At 33.3% G+C, this 27,434-nt stretch overlaps 1 protein-coding gene across 3 annotated transcripts in view; it reads left to right on the plus strand.

Annotated features, from left to right (window-relative positions):
* LOC129755331 (amyloid-beta-like protein) overlaps nt 1–27,434 on the plus strand; it is a 427,746-nt gene that overhangs the window by 203,006 nt on the left and 197,306 nt on the right. For all 3 annotated transcript variants that reach the window (XM_055751765.1, XM_055751766.1, XM_055751767.1), the window contains exon 5: nt 14,279–14,500. In XM_055751765.1, coding sequence (XP_055607740.1) covers nt 14,279–14,500 — 222 coding nt within the window. The remainder of the gene's footprint in view (nt 1–14,278; nt 14,501–27,434) is intronic.

Here is a 27,434-nt window from a genome sequence, read left to right on the forward strand (position 1 = left end):
TAAAAAAAAGTATTTATCGTTCTTTGTGACAAATATTTCTACTTTATTATTGGTATCTCCCTTCGGTCGTCGCACACTTTTTCCAGTCATGATATTAATCAGTTTTTCCCACTTATACTTCTTCTAATCTGTATTTTGAATGGTTGCATCCTCCTCCTTCTATTTCTGCTTGTTTCCTGTCCAATACTTCTCCTTTTAAAGAAGCTTAGAGCAATTTAGTGGGTACAGTTGTTTCAAAATTAACAAAAATTGATTATTTTTGAGTCATTTATAAGCGCTTTTAATAAAATTTCAGTTAATAACGAAGTAAATTCATCATGAGATTGAACTCAAAGTATAACCGGGTAGTAAAGATCTTAGGGTGCGAAGGGTACGTACCAGATTTTTTTTTTGGCTTTTAAGAACAGCAAAAACCAAAGCTTTCGTTTTAAACATTATTGTCCTTTTCCACTGGAGCCGAATTTTGGAAAATCATTATATTTTATATAAAACAACCAGCAAATACAAACTTTAATCTGCTTTTGTCTGCTTTTTTCTGCACCTAGTAGACATGTTATAGGATTCAAACGCTGGAATTTGTTTGAAATAGAGTTTTTCATAAGTTTTGTTGTCCATCAGAAATCACCTGTCTCATTGCCTCGGTACCGGCTATACAGCTTACGAGCTCTGGAACTAGCAAAAACTTTTTGTTTAAGGCTAAGTTTGAATGACTCATAACTAGGCAACTCTTTCGGATTATCGGAGTAATTTTTTTTTTTGACATTTCAGCGATCTACCCTTAGTTTTTCGCTTATTAAAAATTAAAAATTCTGGAAAGAGATTTGACTTCTCTGATGATCATAAACTGTAGATGCCAATCATGTGCTGCTTGATTTGTACTTTTTGACAGTTTTTGCATACTTTTCCACCACTCATACTCAGTAATGCTTTGAATAATCAACGGTTTTGTCAGCTATGAATTTGAAAATGATGGATTTTGAAGGAAACTGTGCAAAATATTTTTTTTCCTTTTTCTATTGCATCACAAATATCTCAGAAACGCGTATATTTATAATTTTGGAAAAAAAAAACAAATAATTCAGAGGGCACTTTTTACAGGCAGACATATGCTGTCAAAATTTTGAATGTTCAATTACAATTAAATGAGTTATCAGTAAAAGAAAGTGTACCATTTCTAAAAGAACTAAGCTTATTCCTAAATTATTTTAAATTTTTGAAGTCAGAACTTAGTCTAGCCTAAGAATTCTAAAAATTTATAAAAAGACCTTGGTGCAAGTCCGCAAAAGCGCAGGAGTTATGGAGAACAATCTAGAGGAAAAGCTATCTAAATCAAAGGCTTATCAATTCAATCAACAGTTAATATAATGAAGTGAAGCTACAATGAAATCGATACTATTGTTGAAAACATTTCAACGAAAGCCTGTATTAGTGATGAAATCCTTGGAAAACAATTTTTTTCACGGCGGAGGTGGAAATATTTATCTCTTACAAAATAATGTAATTCGAATTACCGATTTGGAAATAATTTTCACTATTGTTATGGGTATTATAATGATATTCTTTTTGTTCAGTTTTTTAAAATGCTGTTTTTATTTTAATGTATAAAATGTTTTTCGAAATCACAAATTGGTAAAGATTTGTATAAAAAAAAGGTTTGGTTCTCAGTGATAAATGGGACACATGATTGAACACTACTCAAAATGATTTTATTTTCTCCGAGACATGAAAATTATTAAAGAATGTAATTATATCTAGAGTGTCTATACCGCAAGTTTTCGTAAATAAAAGAAATCTCATCAATTTTAGAATTCTAAAAAACTTCCCAGAAATATCGTAAATTCCCGAACCCGATAAATAGAACTATATTTTCAAAAAATACACGATCTTAATTCAGGTCTTTACAGCCAAAGGACATAAAAGCAAATTTTGAGAAAAAAAAAAGTTTTTGAGTTGTTGTATTTGGCTTTTTTCCATATATTTTTCGGAAATTTGTATTTCATTTTGAAGCATGTAAACAAAATTCTGATAACCTAAAAACAAATCAAATACTGTTTGAAGCACGAAGAATCGCTTGGAATTATTAACTCAAAATCAATCATTTTTGCACTTATATGAATTATTGGGTTATCACTGATTTATCACACGATTATTAAAGTCTGCTTCATTTAATATTGGAACACAAACAATTGCGTGTAGTTCAGTCATTTATTAACGAATTCATAATTTGTTTTTCATACAAATGTAGCATTTTCTTTACTCTTTCATAAAAAAAATTAAAAAAATTATTCATTGCTTTTTCGAAGAAATTCTCGTACTTTTCCCGTAATACGGCATATAAGGCGGCGCACACCCTTTTCGTCCACCGTTTTGGCGATTTGATTCCACCAGTTCTTCATTTGAGTCATGTTCCTAACAAGTTTTCCCTTTGCCTTAAGCCTCCGCTTCGTGATTGCCCAGTATTTCTCTATCGGCCGGAACTGGGGGCAGTTTGGGGGGTTGAGGTCCTTCGGTATTACGCTGACCCCGTTCGTTGCGTACCATTCCATAACCGTTTTGCTGTAATGGCAGCTTGCGAGGTCCGGCCAAAACATTACTGGACGGTCATGGGCACGAATAAACGGCAGAATCCGTTTCTGTAGGCACTCTTTTTTGTAGACTTCTGATGTCATTGTCTTGTCAGTGAGAAAGACTTTGGTTTTCTGTCCACAACTGCATATCCCCTGCCAAATCATGTACTTGCGGGCGAATTTATCCGCAAACACGAACTTAAATTTTGCAGGTACATCCCCCCGAGCCGTCGCCAAATAAAATTTTTGACCTGGGATTTGCCCAAAGTCCGCCTTCACGTAGGTCTCATCGTCCATCAGAATACATCCGTCGAACTTGGTCAGCACTTGGTCGTACAGCTTTCGAGCACGGATTCTGGCCACATTGTTCTGCTTCAGCGTCCGATTTGGCTGTTTGCTGGCTCGGAATGACCTTATTCCTTCCCGGAGACGAATTCGTCGCACCGTACTGTGAGCGGCCTGGAACTTATTGGCCAAATCGCGGTCTGAAAGATTGGGATTCCTCTTGACGGCCTTGATGACTTTCCCACGCAGTTTCCGGTCGACAGTTCCACTCCGACGCTTCGAATGCGGCTTCTGAGCCGTCGTCAATGTTTCCTTGTACTGCTTGATAACACGCCATACGGTATTTCTGGGCATTTTAAGCTGTTTAGCTAGCTTCGATGCCGACAACAATGGATTTTCAAAAAAACTGTGCACAATTTGATCTCTCCGTTCGGCTTCCATGGCGGTTGTTTACAAAATGCTATCGTTTGGTGTTATGACATAAATACATGGTGAAAGGTAATGAATTTCCCGACACGTGGGTGAAAAAAGTTTCCAAATCCGTTCACTAGGAGCGCCACAATGAGCAAAACAATTTGTTCCAATATTAAATGAAGCAGACGTTAAATGTTGTTATTCTAGAAATATGGGATGCAAATCTACGTTAGTTTAACACGCTGTTGAATCAGGATTTCGGATAAAAAATACAACCAAAGTCTTAATATAAAATTAGAAACATGAATAAAAATCTAAATCCCAAAAGAAAAACAGTTTGTCCACCAACAAGGTATCCGGCAACGAAACACCTTTAAAAAATCGGATTGCATGTCTAATTTTATAAAAATTCAGTGTCGGTAAATTTCCAAGATCCAATGCTGCCCACTTAAGCACATTTGATGGCTTCGTTTACTTTGAAAATCTTTTTCGTAATGAAATCAAAACAAACCACTCCCCCTTAACGCGTTAATTAAAGCTCTCTATTTTGGACGCCATGCCATTTTTACGGAAAAGCGTTATACAAACCCGGAAAAACGAAAGCGACCAGAAGGTAGTCAAAAACCAAACCAAACAGGGCCAAGCATAAACGCGTTTGAAACTTGAAACGTGCTAAGGTCCCGTGGAATGGAAAAATGGCGAAAAATAATCACGCCTTATTTACTTTGAAATTATCCCGGTGCTGACATCCTGTTCGCTGGTTGGTTTCTTTCTTACATCCTGCCATCATCGAACGGAACCGAAGCTAAGAAGATGTTGCTGGATGGCGTGAACTGTGATGGTTTTTCCCCCAAAGATCACTCAAAACAAGTAATCATAGCCGAGAAGATTGGATTCGGGAAGTAAAGATTAAGTGTTGAGATGGATGCTTGACCCTGAAGAAATTTCACAGGCTTTGGTTCATTAAAGCCGAGAATAGTATGCTTAGTACATTTTTAATTCTTTTGTTATTACAGTATGCAAAAAAAGTTTATCCACTCCCAGCGAAAAACTAGATTTATTCCAAAAAACCCTACGGAAAATTAAAACACAGTTAATTGTTGTTCAGTTGTTTATATTAAAACAAAGTCAATTCATTCAAGTTTCAAATAAAAAAACATATTCTGTTGCATTTGAGATATGATGTTAAAAAAAGATAAAAAAAAAATAACGCAAACAAAGTTTATTACCCCTCCGGCTCACATAGCTTTAGTACTTCGAGTGACCTTGGCTTCAATAACTGCTTGACAACGTCGTGGCATTGATTCAACAAGCTTAGTAGTTGTTTCCGGGGTAATTTTGTCCCATTCAGTTGAGATTACCTTCCGCAATTACTGGATGCTTGTAGATTTTTGCTCCTGAACCTAAGTTTTCAAAATTGACCAGAGATTCTCGATCGAATTAAGGTCGGGAGACTGTGCTGGCCACTACATAACCTTGATACGTTTTTCTTTGAACCATTGCGAAACCATTGCGAACAACTCTTCCGAGTCACGAATAGCGATGGCCAACAAAACCCGCAGCTCGAAGCGCCAACAGTAAGTCGCATTAATGGCGTCAACTCGGAAGCGCCCTCGTTGGCTGAAATAGAAGCGGCAATCAAAAACATGAAATCCAACAAAGCACCTGGGATCGATTGCATCCCTGCTGAAATGCTGAAAGCCGACCCTGCCCTGTCAGCACAAATGTTGCACCGTCTTTTCGCTGACATCTGGGATACTGCAACATTCCCGGCCGACTGGATACAGGGTATCCTCGTAAAGGTCCCGAAGAAAGGAGACCTGACAGAGTGCGGTAACTGGCGAGGCATAACGTTGATCTGTACAACCCTCAAAGTACTCTGCAAAGTGATCCTGAACAGGATCCAGGAGAAAATCGACGCTACACTCCGACGGCAACAAGCTGGATTGCGATCCGGACGATCATGTGTGGACCACATCACAACGCTACGAATCATACTGGAACAAATCAACGAATTCCAGGACTCTCTTCTGCTGGTTTTCGTTGATTTCGAAAAAGCATTCGACCGACTTAACCATGAAAACATCTGGGCGGCTCTAAGGCGACGAGGGGTCCCAGAGAAACTAGTCCATCTCATCGAAGCACAATACGAGGCATTTTCGTGCAAGGTCTTGCACGACGGTATCTTGTCCGAACCAATCCCGGTAACTGCTGGAGTGAGACAAGGATGTATTATTTCACCGCTACTTTTTCTAATCGTAATGGATGAGATTCTGACTGGATCGATCGACTGTGCACCGAACCGAGGATTGCCGTGGAATCCTTCAACCATGGAGCAACTGAACGACCTTGACCTGGCTGACGATATTGTTTTGCTCGCCCAAACACAACCAGATATGCAGAGCAAACTCGACGACCTCACCGAAAGTTCCAAGGCAGCAGGTCTCAAAGTCAATGTCGGAAAGACCAAGTCGATGGAGATCAACACAGGAAATCCCTCCAGTTTCATGGTAGCTGGGCAACAAGTTGAGAAAGTGGAGTGCTTCCAGTATCTTGGTTGCCAGATAACGCCTGATGGTGGTACCAGAAAAGACATCGAAACCCGGATCAGAAAGGCCCGATTTGCGTTTGCGAGTCTCCGAAACATCTGGTGGTCACGCCAGATCTCTCTACGAACGAAAATCCGAATCTTCAACTCAAACGTCAAATCCGTATTGCTGTACGGGTGCGAAACTTGGTGCACATATGCGGTAACGACGCGAAAACTGCAAGTATTTGTAAACTGCTGCCTGCGGAATATCATCCGCGCTTGGTGGCCTGGCAACTGGATCTCGAATGAGGAACTACATCGCCGGTGTCATCAAAGGGCGCTAGAAATCGAGATTCGGGAACGTAAGTGGAGATGGATTGGGCACACGCTGCGAAGAGATGAAAACGAGATTTGCAGAGAGGCGCTAGATTGGAATCCAGAAGGTCATCGAAGAAGAGGCAGACCCAGAAACTCGTGGCGGCGAAGCCTAGCCGCTGAAATCCGAACTGTCGACGAGAATCTTGACTGGGACCAAGTGAAGACGCTGGCTCCGGATCGTCAACAGTGGAGGTAAGTTAAGTAAGTAAGTATTGCGAAACCAGCTTGGAGGTGTGTTTCGGATCTCCGTCTTGTTGGAACGTACATATATCTGCGCCCCAACTTTAGCTTTTGTGCAGACGCTGGTAGTTTCCGCTTCAAAATATCCAAATAAACCTCCTTGGCCATGATTCCATCGATGAATTCAAGTTCTCCAACGCCGGATGTAGCCATAGATCCCCACACCATGACTCTACCAGCAAATGAAAATCAAAGTTATGCTCAGTTGGCTGAAAAATCAATGTATGTTATGTTACGCACCACCGCCATGCTTGACTGTAGGCCGCAAACACTCCTTTTTCAAACTTTCGCTGCCATTTTCTTGTGATACCATCAGACCCAAATAGCATTACTTTCGACTCATCTGACAAAATCACAGTCACACTGGTTCATGAAATGTGGTCCAGGGCCCACTTCAATGATTTTTTGACATTTTTTGCGGACAACCATGGCTTCTTAAGCGCTACTCTGCCCTTAAGACCTTTCTTATGAAGACGATTTCGTAGGATTGTAATGTCAGTTGAATGGAAAATTCGCTTTCAATCTGTTTCGCTATTCTCGGAGCTGATAGTCCCCGGTCCAGCTCTGCCTTCTTCACGATAGCTCTGTCAATTCGGCCTGTAGTCTTTGAAGGACGCCCTGATCACTTAGCTGGTGTGATTGAACCACGCTGTTTGTACCCCTGAACAATCCTAGCAACCGATTCTTTATTAAGCTGGACATTTCGGCAATATTACGGTAATTTTTGCCGGTTTTGTGATGTTCAACAATCAAATTTCGGATGCTGATTGGAATTTGTGCATTTTTGGGCATTTTGCAACCAATTACTTCCAATTATGAACACGAAACACGAAACGAAATCTCCAAAAGCAGTAAATGACAGCTAGACACAATGTTTACAATCAAGAAAGCTGCAAGCTACACACTTAAACTTTGTAAAACACACTTAAATCGTAGTATCCATTTGAGATGGATAAACTTTTTTGCGTATTTTTTACCCTTTTTTATAATTTATTAAATAAAACCCCGAGAAAAGATTTAATCGCCGTATTTTCAATGGCAATATAATAAATAAACATAAAATGAAATCAACTTGATTTTCACCAGAAAAACATTACAATTGTAAATTTGTGTGGTGGGAGGATAAACTTTTTTTTGCATACTATATATAAAAATCAACATTTCTAAAAAAAAATATACATTGTAAAGAACCCGATCAGGAGGGAAAAACAAAATTATATCAAAATGAGATATTTTGATACTTTTTTTTCTATCTAAATGAGTTATAACTCAGTACTCGTAGGATGTTAAAATATCTCAAATTATATCAAAAAATCTATACGATCATAGCTAAATTATATCAGTTTTTGATATGCTCCTATCAAGATTATATCTCGTTCAGATAGCATAGTTTGATATTGGACAGAACAAATTATATCAAAATTATAACTTATCAAGATATGAGTGCTTCGAGAAAATTTTCTAGTGGAAGGTCAACAAACCACATTATTTGATAAAACCATGCCCCATTTTTGGTTTCCCAAAAATTTGATTCAATTTTATGAATCTGTTGAACGAAACTCGTTAATGTAAAGTTCGAGCCGTTGACTTCGATGTCCGTGTTTCAGAAAAAGTTGAACGTATATCAAAATAAGATATAATCATTTTATTTTAGGACAATCCGAAAAAAAATTTGATCATTGAATATGAGCTCAACCCCATTCAAGTTTGTCAATCAGAATAAGATATAATTCAGATTGGAGAAATTTAAAATCGAAAATTTGGAGTACTTAATTATAACTAAAACAGATGTAAATATCTTGGTGAGATACGTTTGAGTTATTATTTTGATATGCTCTCCTGATCGGGAAGACACTCTCTAACTAATGCGCTTCAGGAGAAAAAAAACGTTCGGAGGCCTAGTCCAACTATTTTTTAAGTTTTTTCTTCAAAATTTCTCCAATAATACCACAGTTAAAAAAATTCACATAATTTTTGGTGTCAAGAATTTAACTGAATTGAAATACTTAGTCAGGTGTTTTTTTAAACTGAACTTTCCTCAGACGAATCCGGGCCGGGCATTTCCGAGCAATTTTTTGGAAGCATCTGATAAGAACCGAGCATTCGGTTTTAAATTAATCAATCAAAAAAACTGAGTAAAATACAACAAAATTTGAGTAAAACCTAAGCTTTCGAAAAAAAATTCAACAGAAAGGTGAATATAACTTAACTTCTTCATTCAGGTTATATTTTCAGTTTGTTTTGATGAAAAAAACATAAAAATTCAATCGAAAAAAAATTACTATACATTCCTCAACTTAAGTTTTTTGTTCTATTTTGCAAGTATTTGAACAGATTTCCACAAAAACTGGGTATTCGGGCCAGACCGAAGTTGACTAGAATTTTGCACTCACAAAAGACGAATGCTTACTTTATCATCTTCAGTATTTATTGGAGAGTTGATTAAAAAAAATAAAAATAAAATATCAATGTCTAAAAGAATGTGAATAATTTTGACTTATATGTAAATAGGAAATAAACTTCTTTCTAAAAGATTGAGAGCAATTTTTACTGCTTAATAGGACAAAAGGTGAAGGTTACTTTTTGTTTTTATTCCGCGAATTTTGATGAAATGGATTTGTGAGGAGGTTTTGAAGAATTTAAATTCAAAGTATTTGTTATATTTAAAAACGGATGTCAAAAGTTTTTTGATCTTTAACAAAGTTGTTTAATGAATTTGAATTCCTAATCACAAGCAAAAAATCGGCTTTCAAGGGTGAAAGAAATGAATCAAAATTTTAATATTCTATTTTTAAAAAAATTATTTCATAGAAAAAATTTGACTAAAGACTCGAAATGAACATTCGCAGGAAAAATGCTGTTCTCTTGTACAATTTTTAAACTCGGATTTTCACTATTTAATTGTTTCTTCATATAGGGGAGAATGGGGATATTTGATTCCCTTTTCTTATTTTCATAATATTCTTTTTGGAAATGTGTAGCAACTCGTCGTCTTTTGCATTTATCGACAGCGTGTAATTTCAAGTTTATATGCTGCAAAAGTTAGAACGATACAGTAAATGAATTAAAAGCATTCTCGTGAGACGAAAAAAAAGTTATTTAAGTTAAAGGATACTTGGTCCTTAAATCAAGGAGACTTGATCCTTAATCCAGAATGCCCTGAACCTAGGCTTAAACCTAGCAAAATCCAAAGTTAAAAGATCCGTTGACCATTTTTGTCATATTAGTTCTCATTTCACAGTTTGTTAGTATGAGACAAAGAGAATTCTAAAGGTATGTCTACTACTCTAGAGTCATTGCATACTTTAAGTCTTAATTTTATAGCCTTTAGATAAATACAATATTTTGAGACCCATTTTACAGAGAATTTCTGAATAAATATTAGTTATTGGACAAATATTAGTAATTTCGTAATAAGTAAAATTAAGATTCATTCAGAAGGAAAATAAATCTTTTTGGACTCTAGGGATCAATTGAAACCATAACAAACATTTTTCAAAACTTTTTCTAAAGAAAATGATAGTTTACTATTGCTTTGAAAATATGGCATTATGAAGTTCAATAGAACGATTGACATATTGGAATAAATGTTTTTATTATAATTTTTTTCATTTAGGAAACTTTTGAAAGTGATAAAAAACTACCTTAAATCACATATTGTTAAATTTTTAAAGCAAAATTTAATAATTCGAAAAATATATATATTTTTTATATTTATTGCGTTAATAGCATTGTTGTTTTGTACTATACGGCACATTTTTCTAGAACATTTGATATTTGTAAGTAATTCCGGTTCTAAGATATAGCGATTGAATCCTCATTCTCCCCTACAGATTCATTCAAAAGTGTACGTTTGAAGAAACATTTGAAAAAAAAAGATGATTTGAGAATGTACACCAAAACAATTTTGATCCTGATGAATGATGAAGAAGTATAAATTCAAAAATTAATTACAAAATAAATAAGCAATGTTTACTCGAAATTACGAAAGAGATATCTGGCAACTAACATAAATTTATTTTAAGAATCAAAATTCTGTGTATTGATGCAGAATGATGCCTGGAGAAGAAATTACTCAGACTTTAATTTTTTTTGATTGAGAAAATCGAATCAAATTAGATTTTGTTTTTTGTTTCGAACTTTTGAACTGCATTTAAGAATCTGTTCTTAAGTTCTGAAAAACATTCTGGCTTTTTGAAATCTATTTTTTTTTTAATTTTTCGAATCCCATTTTTCATTTTTATTGCTGATAATCTTGCAAATTAATCCTTTATCTTTAACTTTATTTATTTTGTAATTCTTTTTTTTAATTGAATTAGAAATTTAGACTTAATTTTCCATGTTTTTATATAATTCTCAGATCCTCTGAACATTAAAATAAACCTCCATATTTTCAGCATAAGAGGTCAGTTTTTCGAATTATCATCAAATTTATCTCAAATGAAACACGTTATGTTAATAAATTTTCCTGGTAACAATAATTTTAATGTTTTTTTCAGGGAATCTAGATTCGAATATGATTCATTTTGGACTATGAATTCTCATTTGAAATATATGTTGAATTTTATAAGGCCTGTCCCGACTCAAATTACATCACAAAAAAAAAGCTATAAAAAGAACTAGTTGGCCGATTCTTTTCAAACTTTCAGACAATAAATATATCTAATTTGTGAGCTTAAGGCTTATTTGATTCAAATTAAAAACTATATCCGAGCAATTGCCTTTTAAGCCTTACATAATTCATTAAATTTTGTACAAAGCTCCAGGTTTTTCTGTACAAACATCTACTTTTTCTTCATTTCTTTCTCAGGAGTGAACTTATTTTTTAATGGGAGGTTCTGGTGCATTTAGAGGATTCATGTTCTTGTTTTAAAAAAAGTGAGCACCTTGGGTTCAGATATCTCAACGGCATTATTTGAATCAGGAAACGATCGAGAATATCGATCGAAATGGAGCGTAAACTGCCCGAAAAAAGGAAAACCAGATACGAAAAACTTTAGCTGACCAAATTTTTTGTATTTGTCTTCATTTTATCGACGCCATTCGAACTATACAAATTTTACAAAAACATACCAGTTATTAGGGCGATTTCATATCAACTTTTTTTTTTTTTTTTTTAAATCGATTCAGTTGTTTTTCAACTGGCAAATTGATAATTTGATCCAGAAAAATGATTAAATGCTTGAAGCATGTATGGCAATTTAGAAAAAAAAAATCATATAAAAGTTTTATTTTATATTTTATCATAAAATAAATGAAATATCATTAATAATTAACTAAGCATGGAAAAACATACTTGGCTTCCGTTTTGTATAAAATTACCTCATATGGCCCAGATTAAAGAACAGATATTTCACTTAAAACTGTCATCACACGTTTATGTTCATGATCACTAACTAAACATCTATTTTGACTATATTTATTCTTAATTTCAATAATTAGAGTTCCAAATAACTTTTGAAAACAAAACTCGTCGTAAACTGCACGATTTCAAGTTGTTTTGCATTGTACCGAGAAAAAGGTGAGAGTGTTTCCTAAGTCTGTACAAAATACATTTGCATCGTCTCTCTGCGTGTGACGCCATTTTTTCCAACGATAAAAAAATCGACAATTTAAATAATACAGTGTCACAAATACAATTCAAACTATCTATATGCAATTTATTATGACATCAATTTTCAAAGGGTTATTTTCTACAGCGTTTTTGCGGTGATGCAATTTGAATTATGACATTAGACTGAGTCGATTTGGAGTAATTTTTGAATTTCTCAAACCCTGGGATCCAAAAAGCTTTGTTGTGGTTCATAACTCATCCGTGATTTTTTTTGCAGAATTTTTAGGTTACGTTTACATGAGTAAATTTAAATTTTTAGGTTTGTATGGGAAAATTGAATATTTTTTACTGAAAAACCATTTTCGTTTCCTCTGTGGAAGCGAACCTGCTGATGGTTTTTGTGCCAATTTATAAATTCTCCTAAAGGAAATTTCCCGATGAACAACTTTTTCGAGGTCCTAAACTTTGTATCGTATAAGGCAAAAAAGTTATTAGCTGTTTAACAGGGGTATGTATGATAAACAATCAATTCAATTGACATCACTTCTTGTGTCTCGCAAAGCATTGCATGGAAAACAGTCATGCAATACCTCGCTAGTTGTTCAACGGAAAATTATCTTTAGAGAATTTATCAATTGGCACAAAAACCATCAGCAGGCTCGATTCCACAGAAGAAACAAAAATGATGTTGATTTTTCAGAACAAAATAATCAATTTTCCAGTACAAACCTAAAAGTTAAAAATTTACTCATGTAAACGTTACTTGAAAATTCTTCGAAAAATTATGCATGAGTTTTAAACAAAAACTAAGCTTTTTAGACCCCAGAGTTAGAGAAATTCAAAAATGACTCCAAATCCACTCAGTTTATTGGGACATGCCTTATTTTGAAACTTGTTTTTGGCCTTAAAATGGCTTCTGAATTTTTCTCATACGTTTAATTTTTTTTATTTTCATTTATCATTTTCTATAGGATTTAGATCTTTTCGCGAAAAAAAATCTAACCTCGGTTATTTTGGAAAATCATTTGTCGGAAACCCAGAAAAAACATGCGTGATATATATATTAACTAAACCGAGCAGATTAATTTCAAATTATTAAAAAAAAAAAGCCTTGGTATAATAAATATCATCACTTTATTAACGATTAAATACTTTTTCTTTAAACTTTTTGCTTGCAGCCTAATGTTTACAATTAATTATATCTAATCAATGTATGCTGGAAAACGCTTATAACGTATTTTTTGTCGTGACGACATGGCATGATGATACCCTTAATATTAAAATTCTTCATTTTAGGCCGCGATTTCACAAAACTCATTATTCATGTATACGTATTGATGCGTTCATCTTTAAAATTCAATACGTAATATACACTTTTCAAGACAATCTAGGGTTTCAAAACATCAGAATATTTTTTAAAAATGAAATGAACTCGTTTTTATACTATTAGAAGTTATCAACCACTATATTCAATGATTTTTAAATCATTATTTAAGTGCATTTATTGCACTCATCAATAGAAAAGCCCCTAGATGTAGACTTTTGATGTCTGTATAACAGTTGAAAGTTCTGCTGGAGCTTTAAAATTAGCTGTCAAATCTGGCAAACAATATGCTTCTCTTTCCACCATAGGTGAATTTAGGCTAGGGAACAGCTTCAACTTCTCAATTTTTCGACTGTTATAATGTGTGCAACATTTCATTTATGCACGTATCATTAAGAAATTTTGTGAAAACGAGGCCTTAAAGACTTGAAATTTCATTTTAAGAAACATTCCATTTATAATTTTTCTAATAAAGTTGGCAAATTTTAATGGTTTTCATTTCAACGGTAGTCTAAGCTTCAAGAGACTTCCAAATGACTCGCAGGAACCGTGGACTTAAATGTATCAAAAAGTCCTAAGCCAGTCTCAGCTGACCGAAATAGGTCGAAAAGTGAAAACATCCCTTGGCAAATGGGTTCTTTATCGATCACAAGGAAGCCTCTGAATGGCCGTCCATTCATAGCCCCAAGCATTCCGGGGAACCCAAGCCCAGGCCTGGGAAGAAAATCCCATGGGACGAATCAATAACAAATCCTATTACAAACCGTTGCTGGTCCATCGAGAGGGTCACCCAACTCAATCCTCAAATAAACATCAACACACATGATGCTCCCTCGCTTGCTCATATATCGCCTTGGAAAAGATTAATCTCAATCCGGTCCTAAATCATCTTGCAAAGTTTTATTTTTTCAATTTACTCACTTTTTTTTTCTTAACAACCATCTAACTCCCACGTGAAACGCTTTTCTGATCCGATCTGCTTCCAGAAGGTCCGTTCCAATCGGACGCGCTTCTAGTGCCGGAAGGATGCCTGTTCGATCACATCCACAACGCGTCCCGCTGCTGGCCCTTCATCAGGTGGAACCAAACTGGGGCGGCCGCCTGCCAGGACCGGAACATGCAAATGAGGAGCTTCGCCATGCTGCTGCCCTGCGGCATCTCGCTGTTCTCCGGCGTCGAGTTCGTCTGCTGCCCGAAGCATTTCAAAGGTAGGTTTGGAAATATTTCTAGGAAAGATTTTTCCTAATATGGTCAGTATCTAATTATGATGACATTTTTAACAGAAAACTAAAACGATGGTGATCTTATCTTATTATTTACGAATTAATATACCAGTATTATACCTACAGGTAATTTTAGAAAAAGTCAATATCTAAACCAAAAAGTTATCTGTAGGCTTGATTATGGATATGGAAGATTGTTTCAATACTTGTTATGGTTTCTACAAAAGATGCGGAAATATGTGCTTAAAAGCAAGACATCAACGTAGCATGGTATTAGATGGCTTCAAACTTTTTAACGACTTTAGGCGAAATAAGGGATAAATCATCCATACTGGATGAAAATCTCAGAGAAAAAGAAGTTGCGAAAATTGTGACTTCAAACTTAAAATGGCCTCTAACGGGTTCTCAAAAAATAATAATTATATTTGATAAAGTCTCTTCAAAAATGTTATCACTATTCAAAAACCGATGACCATTTTCAGTTTGAATGTACGTTTGGATAGAAACAGATTAAAGGAAACTATTAAGACACTTACGTCAGATGGTTTTTTTAAACAATAAACAATAGACAATCTCTAAACGATTTTCTTGAATTGTTCCTTCATGAGGATTGAGCGCAAATACTTTATATCAAAATTTTATAAAGTTTTCTGATTACACTAGTTTACAGCATTTTTGAACTTGGTAAACTGAAGGTCATTTTTAATTTGAAATCGGGCGCTGCATCCGAAAATGAAATTCAAAAAAATCTCAGTAGAACCGTTATTGAGTTATGTTCCAATTATGAAATTTCGGAAAAATGAAAAAGTTCTTGTACTTAGATTAAAATATTTCGGACGGCTTAACAGTAATTCTAAATCCCTCTTTTGCATATTGAAGATGAATAAATTTTCTATCGATCATCTAAACACTGTTTTTGCGTATGATCAACAGTATTGTTGATATTAGTGACTTTATGATGGAAAAAATTATAAACAACGCATTTTTTCAGAGAAAATTTTGTTTCAGCGAAAGTTTAAGACTCGATGGTAACATAAAAAAAATCTGATTTTCTTCCGCGCTTAAACTTCAATTTAAAACCAAGATTTCAAGTGGTTATTTATCAAAATCGGTTAAAAATTGAAGAAGTTTTAGATACTTTAACATAACAGTATTTTTTGCAGTTTTTAATAATTTACCGAACCGCAGTACGCTTATCATAGTATAGGAAGAATGAAACATGATAAATCGCACTCGCTCCAAGTCAAAATTATTTATAAACTTACCAGAAGGTCACATGCCAAATTTCAATTTGGTCGTTCACTAAAAAAGAAGGATTCCAAAGAAATAAGGTTAGTCTGAAAATATGCTATACTTAAAATGAACTAATATTTCTTTTAAGGTTTTATTTTTCAACAAATGTATGTATAATTACCTGCTTTAGTTTAAATGGGACGGATCGCAGTAAAATATTCGTAATGAAAATGTTTATAAACAAATACACGCTCCCGATTCCAAATTCAAAATTAACTACTTTTGGTTCAAAATGCGAGTTCACTAGTAGACCTCAATTTTGAGTTTTATAGGCATTTTCCAAATAAGTTCCACGAAACAAGGCCGAGCTAAAAGTTAAGTTTTTCCGCTTTAAGCAGAATGTTAAAGAAAGTAGCAAGCCTAGATTATTTTTTATTTGAGTTTAGAGCAAGTAATAGAACAACTGTTTACCTTTAATAACTGGATTTTTAAACAATCATAATATGAGGATTAAATGAAACTGAATTCATCAATTCATTGAAAAGATCACTAAGAGGTATTTATTTTTTCAACTCTAATTGAATGGCCTCCGTTATTCCACCGCTGGATGCAACAGCTGCTTGGTTGGAAATTTCGTTGCTCTGTAAGGCGCTCATGTTTTATGGGTCGGATGATTATATTTGCGAATGATGTGAAGTATTCAAAAAAACTTGGTTCTCCAATTGATGAATTTCTCCGATTAAAGCTCTGGTTTGAGGAATTAAGAATTTTTGAGGTCGCAGTTATGAGCTGCCTCAAGGAGAAAATTGAGAACTCAATTTTGAGTTCATACGACGGCACTTAGTTTTGGGTCACAAATTACTTAGTTTTGAATTTGAAAATGGGAATGTATTCTGCCTTTACACGAAAATCTTAAGGTAATTGATTAGTTTAGTTTTAAACTTTGGAACAAAATACGAGCGAAAATCAATAGGGCGAAACTACCAAATTGTAAATAAATCGAGATTTGATTCACCTTGGATAGATGCATTTATGCTTCACAGTAATCTATGTCATTTATGATATATGAATGGGATACTGCATGCTAATGCCTTATAGTTAGAACGTAGAGCTCTACATCACTTCGAAATATATTATATTTTTTTGAGTATGATCGGAAAAATAATTGATTATAATGGTGTTTGATTTTTTATAAGCTTTGAATTTGTTATTTCTAATATTTTTAAACGTTTTCTTATTTCGTGCCATTTGATATCATTGTAGCTTCTTTCAAACAAAAGCTTGTTTAAGAAAATTCGTCTGATTTGGGTTTAAAATAAAACCAATATAAAATTTAAATACTTTACTTATCATAAAAAATGTAAATGTTTGTATATAAAACTGAATAAAGAAACTAAACTAAACTTAACTAAAACATATTTGGTGTGAAAAAATGTAAAAGAAGTAGACTAAGAGACACGAAATGAGAAAACGTTTTACAAATTTGAATAAAAAAATTTAAAAGTGATTGAAAATGAAACATATTTCAGAAAAATCATCTATGCCTTATTTTGTTAATCAAAAAATCAATCATTTTTCGAAGTACAATAGTTCATGCACGTTCTCACAAAAAGACGTAAACATGCAGTATCGCCAAATTGATAAGGCCGGTACAAATATCAAGTTTTAGTTTTGAAACCTCTGTTTTACAAAAACGAATAGACAAACTCTAGAAGATGGGAGTTTTATCGCCTCTTCTTAATAATTTAAATAAACATATAGATTTTTTTAAATTTTTGTTAATAATTTATCATTATTATGCAATGAAAATGTTGTGCAATTTTTGTGCATACGATCTTTTGTGCAATTTATTTCATTTTATTATTTTTTGCATTACTTCTAATTATCCTCCTCCCCTCCGTGATGATGTTTCAACTCCGAGTGTCAAAAGAAGGATTTCAAATTCATATCCTTGTTTGAACTATAGTTTGTAACTGACAGGTTCACGTACTTCTAACAATAAACATTAAACATTTGTTTCGGCCTTACTATAGCTGTACCAAAATTGTATCAATGCAAAAAATCTGCAGGCTTAATTGTGTCAGTCACCGATCCATCCTGAGTTGAAACATAAACATTTTATGTGTGTAAAAAGTAGCGTGCATGTATTTCATGTTTATTTCAAAATTCAATCAAATTTGCTCGATTCGCTGAAAATTTTTTAATTTTAGTTCTTCTGGAAAACTCGAAATAGGCTGTCACAGCAATGCCAATTCTGACCATAAGGAGAGGTTGCTAGAGTCTCAAACGTGAATAAAATTTTTAGGTATTCTGCCCAGGAGGAACAAAAAATGCTGGTTTATAATCAATAACTTTTTTCAACACTAGCCAATTGTTTACTATGGTTGATTTTCTTAAAGCCTAAGTTGAGACAAATATTTCACCCCAAGACTGTTTGTTGTTGAAAAATTACAAAAAAAACTGAAAACTTGTTTACGGTATTTCGAAAACTCGACAAGAAAGTGAGTAAAAATACTTATTTTTTTCATTCAATCACATCAGCAGCGTTCTTTTAATCACGTTTCAAACTTCCAAAAGACCAATTTGCTAAGGCTGACCTATAAAAAATATGAGCCCAACTTGAATTCAAACCGACATTTTTTTAAAATTTTGACAATTTGAGGGCCCGGCCGTAGATTGCTGACGTGTCCGAGTTAATTCAGGGAATGTGGACAAAAAAAAGGTAGTATTGTAATATTTTTTTCTCAACTTTGTCAAAACTTGAATAAATAACAGTTATTATCATTTTTTGAATTTTTTGAGCGTTAAAAAAATATGCAAAAGTTTTAACATTTTACACCATTTTTCCGAAAATCTATTTAAAAAAATCATCAATAAAAAGCTTAAATGCAACCGTTTTTCTATACTGAGATTCTGTATAAATTTTACATACCAGTTTCAGTCTTGCATTTGAAAATCTTAGTTTTTCCTTCAAATTGAATCTATGTTTTATTATGTTGATTTTAAGAGTCTTTTATTTTGAAATTATCCTCTACTGAAGTAATTCCAATCGACCGTTCTCAAATTATTTTCGTCATAAAAATATTCTCATACCAAGTTGAATTGCGAATTTCTATGAATGATTCATTAAACATGAATACAGTAGTTTTTCAATTTTATCACGGTTCGATTCAATCAATACCCGCCGAATTCACGCTCGATTTTATCACGGTTATTCTTTCGATTTTATCACGATTTTTTAGAAATCATCCAGAAACCATTAAATTTAAGAGTTTTTGAAAAACAATAAGTGTATCTGATTTTATTATTTAAATTGTGCAAGGGTGGTGTGCGCAATCCTAATTGGATAGCCTTTAGTATTGTCTAAATCATAGGTGGCCAACATTTTCAACAGGCGGGCCAAATTTCAGAAATGAGATTGGCTGGCGGGCCAAAAATTAAATTGTTCTGGATTATTCAAAGAAAACAAATAATAACAGATTTTTAAAAACGCCTAGGTTACATCGAGTATAGATTCATCTTAATAAATCATTTTTGTTACTTGCATATTTAAACAAATTTTGCTCCATTTGAATAATAGTAGAAATATAACGCAGTACGAAATGAAGTATCATTTCCAACTTATGTATTTAAGCATTTTTTTCAAGGGATTTAAAACCTCCTTGGTTTATCCATCCCAGAAATGTCAAATCGTGTGACTACAATGAACATTAAATCAATTTAATGGTCTTCAAATCTAAACAATTAGCGCCCATTTTCAAAAATTTTGAAGTTAAAAAATTTGGTAAACAAATTAAAAAAAAGTCTTAGAATTGAATTGTTGTAAAAAAGTAACGTTCACAAGCTTTTGAAATTTAAAAGAATAGTCTATTTAACGAATTTTAGTTAAAAGTATCATAAATAATATCAATTTTTCAGAGTACGAACCTCAACCTCATTTCAATCCAACTCTTTTCAAATTTTCAGTATCTCGATTTGACAAGTGTATTGTGAAAGCCTTCTATAAACAGCATGAAAACAAATTGAATTGTTTTTAATCATTTTCCTTTTTAAAGAAAAAAAATTTGCTAAAAATAGTCGTTCACGTTGCCAATAATAAAATACAAGGATTTGGTTTAATTTTCATAAATATACCCTTTTTCGTTAAAGCTTAGCAAAAAATAACAAATTGGAAAAAAATAAGGAGCAAACTTTACATAAATTACAAAAGTTATTAAAATTTGATGGATGAACGAAGTTTTTTAAATAGAATTCAAGTTACGAATGGTTGAAGTTGTTGTAAAAGCATAACTAAGGCTATAAAAACTCTTCAATATTAAAACTAGAGTCTGCTTAAATTAAGGTTGCCAGAATTTTTTCCACTCCCATCCGGGCCTAGCAATTCCGGGCATTTTTTCAAAAAAACCTGGCAAAATCCGGGCATGGATTTCAATTTTTCAAATCCAAAAACCGGGCAATAACCGGACAAAATTTAGGTGTTATTAAACATAAAATCAAAGAAAAAATGCAAAAAAAAATGAAATTAATATTTTATTAATGTAATTGCAGACTTCCAAAAACTTTTTGGAACACTTAAATATTTAAAGGTTTATAAAAGTAAATCAGCGAAATTATTTGAAACAACCGTTGAAAATTTCCATACCGTTAATTGATTTTGCTGAAACTTACTCAAAAGCTTTGATATTTTTGGTTTCTTTGTGAAAATTGTGAAAAAATCCGGGCAATATCCGGACTTTTTTCACGATATCCGGGCAACCGGGCCGGACCGGACTTTCTCGAAATTTTGCATCAAATATCCGGGCAAACCCGGATAAAACCGGGCAATCTGGCAAGCTTAGCTTAAATGCTCTTCATATCAATCATATGTAGACGCGAAGTAATTGTAATTGTAATTGTTTTGTTCATTCAGTGGCCTTTTTTGTAAAATTATATGAGGCCCTCAGAGCCAATCTGAGTAATTTCACATGAAAACCTGGGAAAATCCGGGCATTTGGTTTTAAAACTGACGACCGAAAATTCGGGCAATATACAGGCAAATTCTGTCAAAACCTTGAAATTACTCAACAAAAGTCGAGATAAAAATATGAAAAAAAAATCATCAAAATTCATCAACAGATTTAAAATCGTATTAAAAACCTTTCATGATTATTTTTATAAAACTTGCCTAAAAATTTTGTTTTTAAGCCATCAATAAAAACATTTGTCAACACCATTTAACTTTAATTTGTTTGATTTGCCAAATAAAGTGAATAAATTCGGGCAAAACCCGAGATTTTTCGATGAAATCCAGGCAACCAGCCGGGCCGGACTGTTCCCAAATTTTATATTAAACATCCGGGCCACCCCTGAATGAAACCAGGCAATCTGGCAGCTAAGTATAAGTGCAAAAATGATCGATTTTAGTTAAATAACACCAAACGATTCTAAATGCTTCGAATTACACTTGGTAATTTAAAAAATTTTTTTTTTACTTATATTCGTATACTTTTAAGTTCGGAAAAAATTGCATATTTTCGAAAAATGTATGGAAAACGGCCAAACACACAAGGGTGTTTTCTTGAAATTAGTTCTTATACTCTCTTACCCCTTTGACTTCTATCAATTCAAAGAGATTTTGAGATCTTTGTTTTGAATTTATTAAGTGTAGATTCACATATATTTAATCAAATAATATATCTACGCAGGCCAAAAAAACGTTCAATTGATAGAACATTGTTTTTTCCAAAAAGAGCTTCGCGGGCCACAAAAAGTTGGTCGCGGGCCACATGTGGCCCGCGGGCCATGATTTGGCCACCCATGGTCTAAATTGATAATTTTGGATGATCAAAATGAAATGCTACGAGCATTGCCTTTCAATATGAAAAAATGACCAAGATTTTTGTTTTTCTACATATGAAAAAGAAAGAATTATCTGCCCATAAAGCAAATTTCGAGGAACGCACTTTAAAAGTCTAGGGTGAGCAAATTTCAAAATATTTTTTGAAAAGGTAAAATTTAAGTTAATCAAAGGTGTAAAAATTAAAATATTGATATTTGAAATTTGCTGAATATTTTTTTTTTGATGCAGCTTTCTTTGAATTCTTTTTCAAAATCGATATAAGAGATAACAACTGTTAAATTTCCGTAAAAACTAAATAATTCACTTTAATTAGATGTAGACTATCAAGTTGATATTCTACATGGTTTTATTGCAAGAAAAAATCTTAAAATCTTGAAATTTGATCTTAAATCGATCCTTTGTGTTTAGCAAACTTTGATCATTACATCTTATGATTAAATTTTTTTTTATTTAAAACGTTTCCGTTTCTGATAATATATACTTTTTTCCTCATTAATTTTTCGTTTTGCCAAATTCACGGTTTCGCCATATTTACGGTAAACATCTTTTGACCGTGATAAAATCGAAAAATTACTGTATTTATGTGTTCTAATCTTATCTTCTTCCAGGTTTTACAATTGAAATTCAATTCACTAAGATTTTCAATTCTTGTGTTGTTTTTTGGGTTTCATGATTTCTCTGAATACTCGAGATCTTTGTTTCAGATACTGAGTTATTTTAAAGATACGGAATTTAAATTAACACTTGAAATATGAATAATTAATTTTACAGTTCTTGTTTTGGCATTGATTCTTAAATTAATATTTGAATTTCATTTTTTATTTATTTTTCAAATTTGAATTTAAAATTGATAAGAGAAACTGGAATATGGTTTTAAATAACTGAAGAGTTACAAAACTTGGTGGATAAGATATTACAACACGTTTTCATGTAGTTTGTTAAAACTGAAGACATTTTGTTGATTAAACCAATGAATGTTTTACAAAAAAAAATATGGTGAGATATTTCCCCATTGTAGATTCATTTACGTTTCTGAAAAGTATACGTGACTTAAGATGGAATAACTAGAAGTAAGTTGGTAAATATTTCGAATCACATTTAAATGTTTGTCAGGAAAAATAGGGTAGAAAACGCTAATTAAGTAATGTAACTTTGAAATTTTATACTATATTTTTAAGGTTTATGAATTAAATTAATTAAAAAAAATTAATTTGTTTTCAAATTTTGAATTAAGCTTTCGAACTCTTATCTGCATTTCCATGAAATTAAAATTTGATTCTTTTCTTTCATTCTTTTAATTTCGGATTCTAAGTATCAAATCTTAATGTTACCACCCAATTGACATAAAGGGAAAATATGTTCTGCTTTCGGTGAAGCACACCAATGGTTGAAAGAAGAACATGTTTATTTGTATCTTGGATTTTTTTTTCCTAAAACAGAGAATTTATGTCGGGGATTGACAAATAACGAATTAAAGAATATCAAATAACGAATTAAAGAATATCAAGAACTACCCAAGTAACCAAAAGGCACAAAATGCCTTAAAAGGTAGAATCAAATATAATAGAAACTTAAGTATATCTGGTAGAATTCAAAGTTCACATTTGGCTGAACAAAAGGTACTTGAGAGAAACGAATACATTGTCCCGCTTGGAATTCCGAACTCTATACAAACTTTTAAGTCAAAAACAAGTGGTTCAGTAACATTTGTACGTTTTCTGCGCCTTTAACGAGTTGGAAGTTCATGTGCTTTTCAATAAGCCATTATGCTGCTTCCAAATTCCGAACGGTATAATTTTGGAACAAAAAATTTTATGCATCTTGGATGATGTGCTTTCTAAGCAACTTTTTACAAACTTTCTGGTTTGCCTTCTGGCTATTATGGAACTTCTACGTGAGTTGGATTGAGTTGGGTCAAAATATTCGTAGTATTATTTCACATTATTTCCTAACTTTTTCAGAGGTACCTTGTCAAAATTGTTGTCAGTATGGAAGATTATTAAAAAAGGGACCATTGGTCATTTTATTACTGTAGCTTGCAATTTAGTAAAAATCTTTGAGAATGAAATGGTTTGATAAGAATATTGAGGTTCATTAAAAAATATTTTCGTAGTTCTTTGTCTATTCTAAGTTCAGTTTGTGTTCCTTCGGCAAGTTTTTTTCAAATCATATAAAACTAGAATATCAAAGCTTCCAGCTAATAAATGATGCTTTTATGTGATACGTGTTGAATGATTTGTTTCCGTTCAAACCGAGCTTCTATCACAAAAACCTAAAATATTTGTATCAAAATAATCTATCCACAGCTTTTCAATATATTACAATAATATTTAAAAGACTAAATACCAAGCCTCAGTCTCCTAAGATTGATATATGATTTAAATTGCCGTAATTTTTATGATTATAGTTTTAAGTTGCATGCTCGGCGAAATGAAAACTAGATTTAATGAGGAAATTAAAGTATCACCCCAAATCCACCTTTTATTCTTCCTTTTCCAAACATCAGGCCTTAACCCCATCCCTATTCCTTCCTTCCCTTTTCCTTAGAGGCAGTTAAAAGAGTTTTAAATTTAAGTAGTATTTAAAGATAGGACACAACACTACACGAAAAATATTATAACCGTTTAAAGACCGTCAACAGTTTTTCAAACTTCTTCGGTCGTAATAAAATCGAATAAATTAAAAAAAAAATTATAGAAAACTGTTCTCGCATGAGGACAGCTAAATAGGCCCATGAGTTGTTACGTGTTTGCTCGTTTGAAGTGTGTGTGTAAAACCACTCTCTCAAACAACTGGGCTCGCTATACATGGGAATTCTGTTTCTCAGTTTCTCATGTATAGCTAGCTAGTGTAGAGCAAAGGCGGTACAATTCATGGGAGCTTTTCATCAACATTTCCTCTCGCCTAAAATTTCAACACCTATCAAGCTTTCTCCTATTGGCGCACTAATGCCTGTCTATCCACTTTTTTCATATTTCTATAAAAATAATTCTCTCTAGTTTTCATTCCTCCGAGCATGCCACTTAAAATTATAATCCATTCTTCAGATTAGTTGCCTTTATCTTCTCTTGGGGGTAAAGTACATCCAGTTCCTAGAGGGTAGCCCAGACGACCAGAAGTCGTATTTTATTTTACAGATTATAGCGTTTAGAGTGTTATTAAACTCATTTTCGTATATCTGCACCTACAATATGCGGCCCATGCATATTCTTTATCATATTTAAATGCATTGCATGATTTTATTACGACAAGAAGAGAGACTCGTATTTATGTACATATGAACTCGACCTGCGTGTTCGACAATTCGCAAAAAATCCGTGAAACGACCGATATACGATGATCAGCTATGATTGACAGATTTTGTCGTACTATGCATAAAATAATTCGAAATTAAGTTTTTTTTAACATGAAATACGAATTATATTATCATAACAACCAGGTATTAGATCTTAGCAGAAAGTACATTTTTCATTCTATAAAACCAGATTGCCAAAATGAGAGATAAAATTTTAAAAAGAAAAAATACAAAATGTCGGAAGAGTGGTACCTACAGTCAATTAGTTCAGCGATACAAAAGTACTAAGGTATCTGCTGGTAATAAAAGTTCTTCCCAGAGTATTTATATTGAGAGCGGCGGCAAAACTTTTCTACCCAGGCCGATGCTGTATCCTGTCGATGAAAATAAAAATTCACAGGAAATTTCCGATAGGGTTCAGGAAGCAAAGGAATCTCTGATACTGTTGTAATTCACCTATATGCTTAAATTACAGTTTTATTTTTTTAGCTGACAGCACAAGACTTGTTGATAAAATTCTAAACTGGTCTACCGAATTCCATATTACCCACGCTGCTTTGAACTCCCTTGTAGGAATTCTGAACTCTGACTTACATCTAAATCTTCCGAGCGATGCCCGCACCATTTTGAGGACGCCAAGAAATCTGAGCATAATCAGTATGGGGAATGGTGGAAAGTATAGGCATCAGGATGTTGAAGGCTGCCAGCACAAAGCCTTCACTTCAATTAATAAGCCATCATCAATATCGCTCATCGTAGACGGCCTGCCAATCCATAAGATCAGTTCAAAGAACTTTTGGCCGATACTTTGCAACATCCATGAACTGCCGCAAGTTGCCCCAATGGCAATCGGAATATACTATGAGACCAGTAAGCCAAAAAACCTCAATCAAAAGAATATGGGTAGTCGTAAATAATTCGCAAGACAAATCGTGCAAATCGTAATTCAATACAATCCAAGTCAAGAATATTTGTGCTAATGTAGGGGAGAGTGGGGTATCGTGGGCCATGGGGAAACGTGGGCCACTTTTAATATCTCAGATGTGTGTTAAGATAAAAATCTCAAACCAACTGTCATCGTCGTCGCTTTGCGTGAGCATGTCTTCCTATATGTTGTTGACTGAAATACGCATCATATGTTTCTTTTATTTATCAAGCTAAAAAATGTAAGAAAATTTGACTTACATAATTAAAAAATCACCCGCTAATTTCATCGGTGGGGAACCTAAAGTGCATAACAAAAATATGCTCATACGCTTATGATCTTAGTTTTGTCATGATCTTTCACGTGGAAAAGGAATTTTTGATGAAACATCAATAAGTCACACAAACGCAACCAATTTGCAAATCATAGCTTGTGGGGAATCGTGGGCCACACATCGTGAATCACCTATATTTTTATGTTTTTACACACATTCAGAACTTAAAACACGTTTCACCTATCTGTAAAGTTTTCTTATGCCAAATGAAGAGTTATGAAAAATATTTTGTCCATCTTATATAAGAAATTTTGCCAAAACGTTCGCGAGCCAGGTTTTGGAATCTATGCGATCATGCACAGCTCTCTTTTTTATTTCATCATCTGAAATTGCTTAAAAAAAACGAAATGAATTAGAGAATCACAGTTTTGGGTCAACTAATAAACTTTGCATGTTATTGGGTCAATTTGGATTTGGTGGCCCACGATTCGCCACCATTTTTCAAAATCCAAAAAATATTGCTTTTTTTCAAACAGTCGGAATTAGGGGAAAATTACATATTAAAAAATTTAAAAAAGTACGTTATGAAACCTTGAAAATGTAGAAAACCAAACCATTTTTTGTTTTCATTTTATCTTTTATAATAAAGAAGTTATGGAACAACGAAAAAAAATGGCCCATGATTCCCCACTCTCCCATACTTATACGGCCTCCAAAATGATACGTATTTACTGGTTTTGCTACATTATATACGATTTATTTACACGTTTATTTGTGCGTATAAATATTTGTATTGCAAATTCGAAATACCCACCAAATGGTTGTCTGGGAGGTTTTTGAAACAGGAAGCAAATGAAGCAAATGTCGATCTGACACAGAATTTTCTCGACTTGACAATATAGAAAAGGTATTACCGTCGAGAAAGCCAAAAAGTTTGCATTCATACTTTTTGGTGTTTTGTTGCACCGGACAGTTTGAAATCCACACATTTCGATATTTCAGTTTTTTCGCTCTTTGGATTTAGCTTGACCTCCATTGACGTTCCATTCCATTTTGTCGTCAAATTTGTTTGTCCTTTGATTCAAACTGTTGCTTCAAAATTGCCTAGAGTTCTATGTTTTATGATAAAAACAAAATTAAATTTTGAAATTCTCACGTTGAATTCCAAATGTTATCAGGTCCGGAATGAATATTATGTACTCTATGGGGTGGCATATGAAAAAAATCTATTCACAGGGGCTCCCGAGAAAAATTGCCCCGATGGCTAAATCCGGCCCTGATTAACTATGTTACATAGAAAAACTTACAAATTAAATTCTGAATAGAAATATTTATAATTTGTCAAAAAGTTCT

The sequence above is a fragment of the Uranotaenia lowii genome, chromosome 3 (genome assembly GCF_029784155.1).
Source record: "Uranotaenia lowii strain MFRU-FL chromosome 3, ASM2978415v1, whole genome shotgun sequence".
NCBI classification, from domain to species: domain Eukaryota; kingdom Metazoa; phylum Arthropoda; class Insecta; order Diptera; family Culicidae; genus Uranotaenia; species Uranotaenia lowii.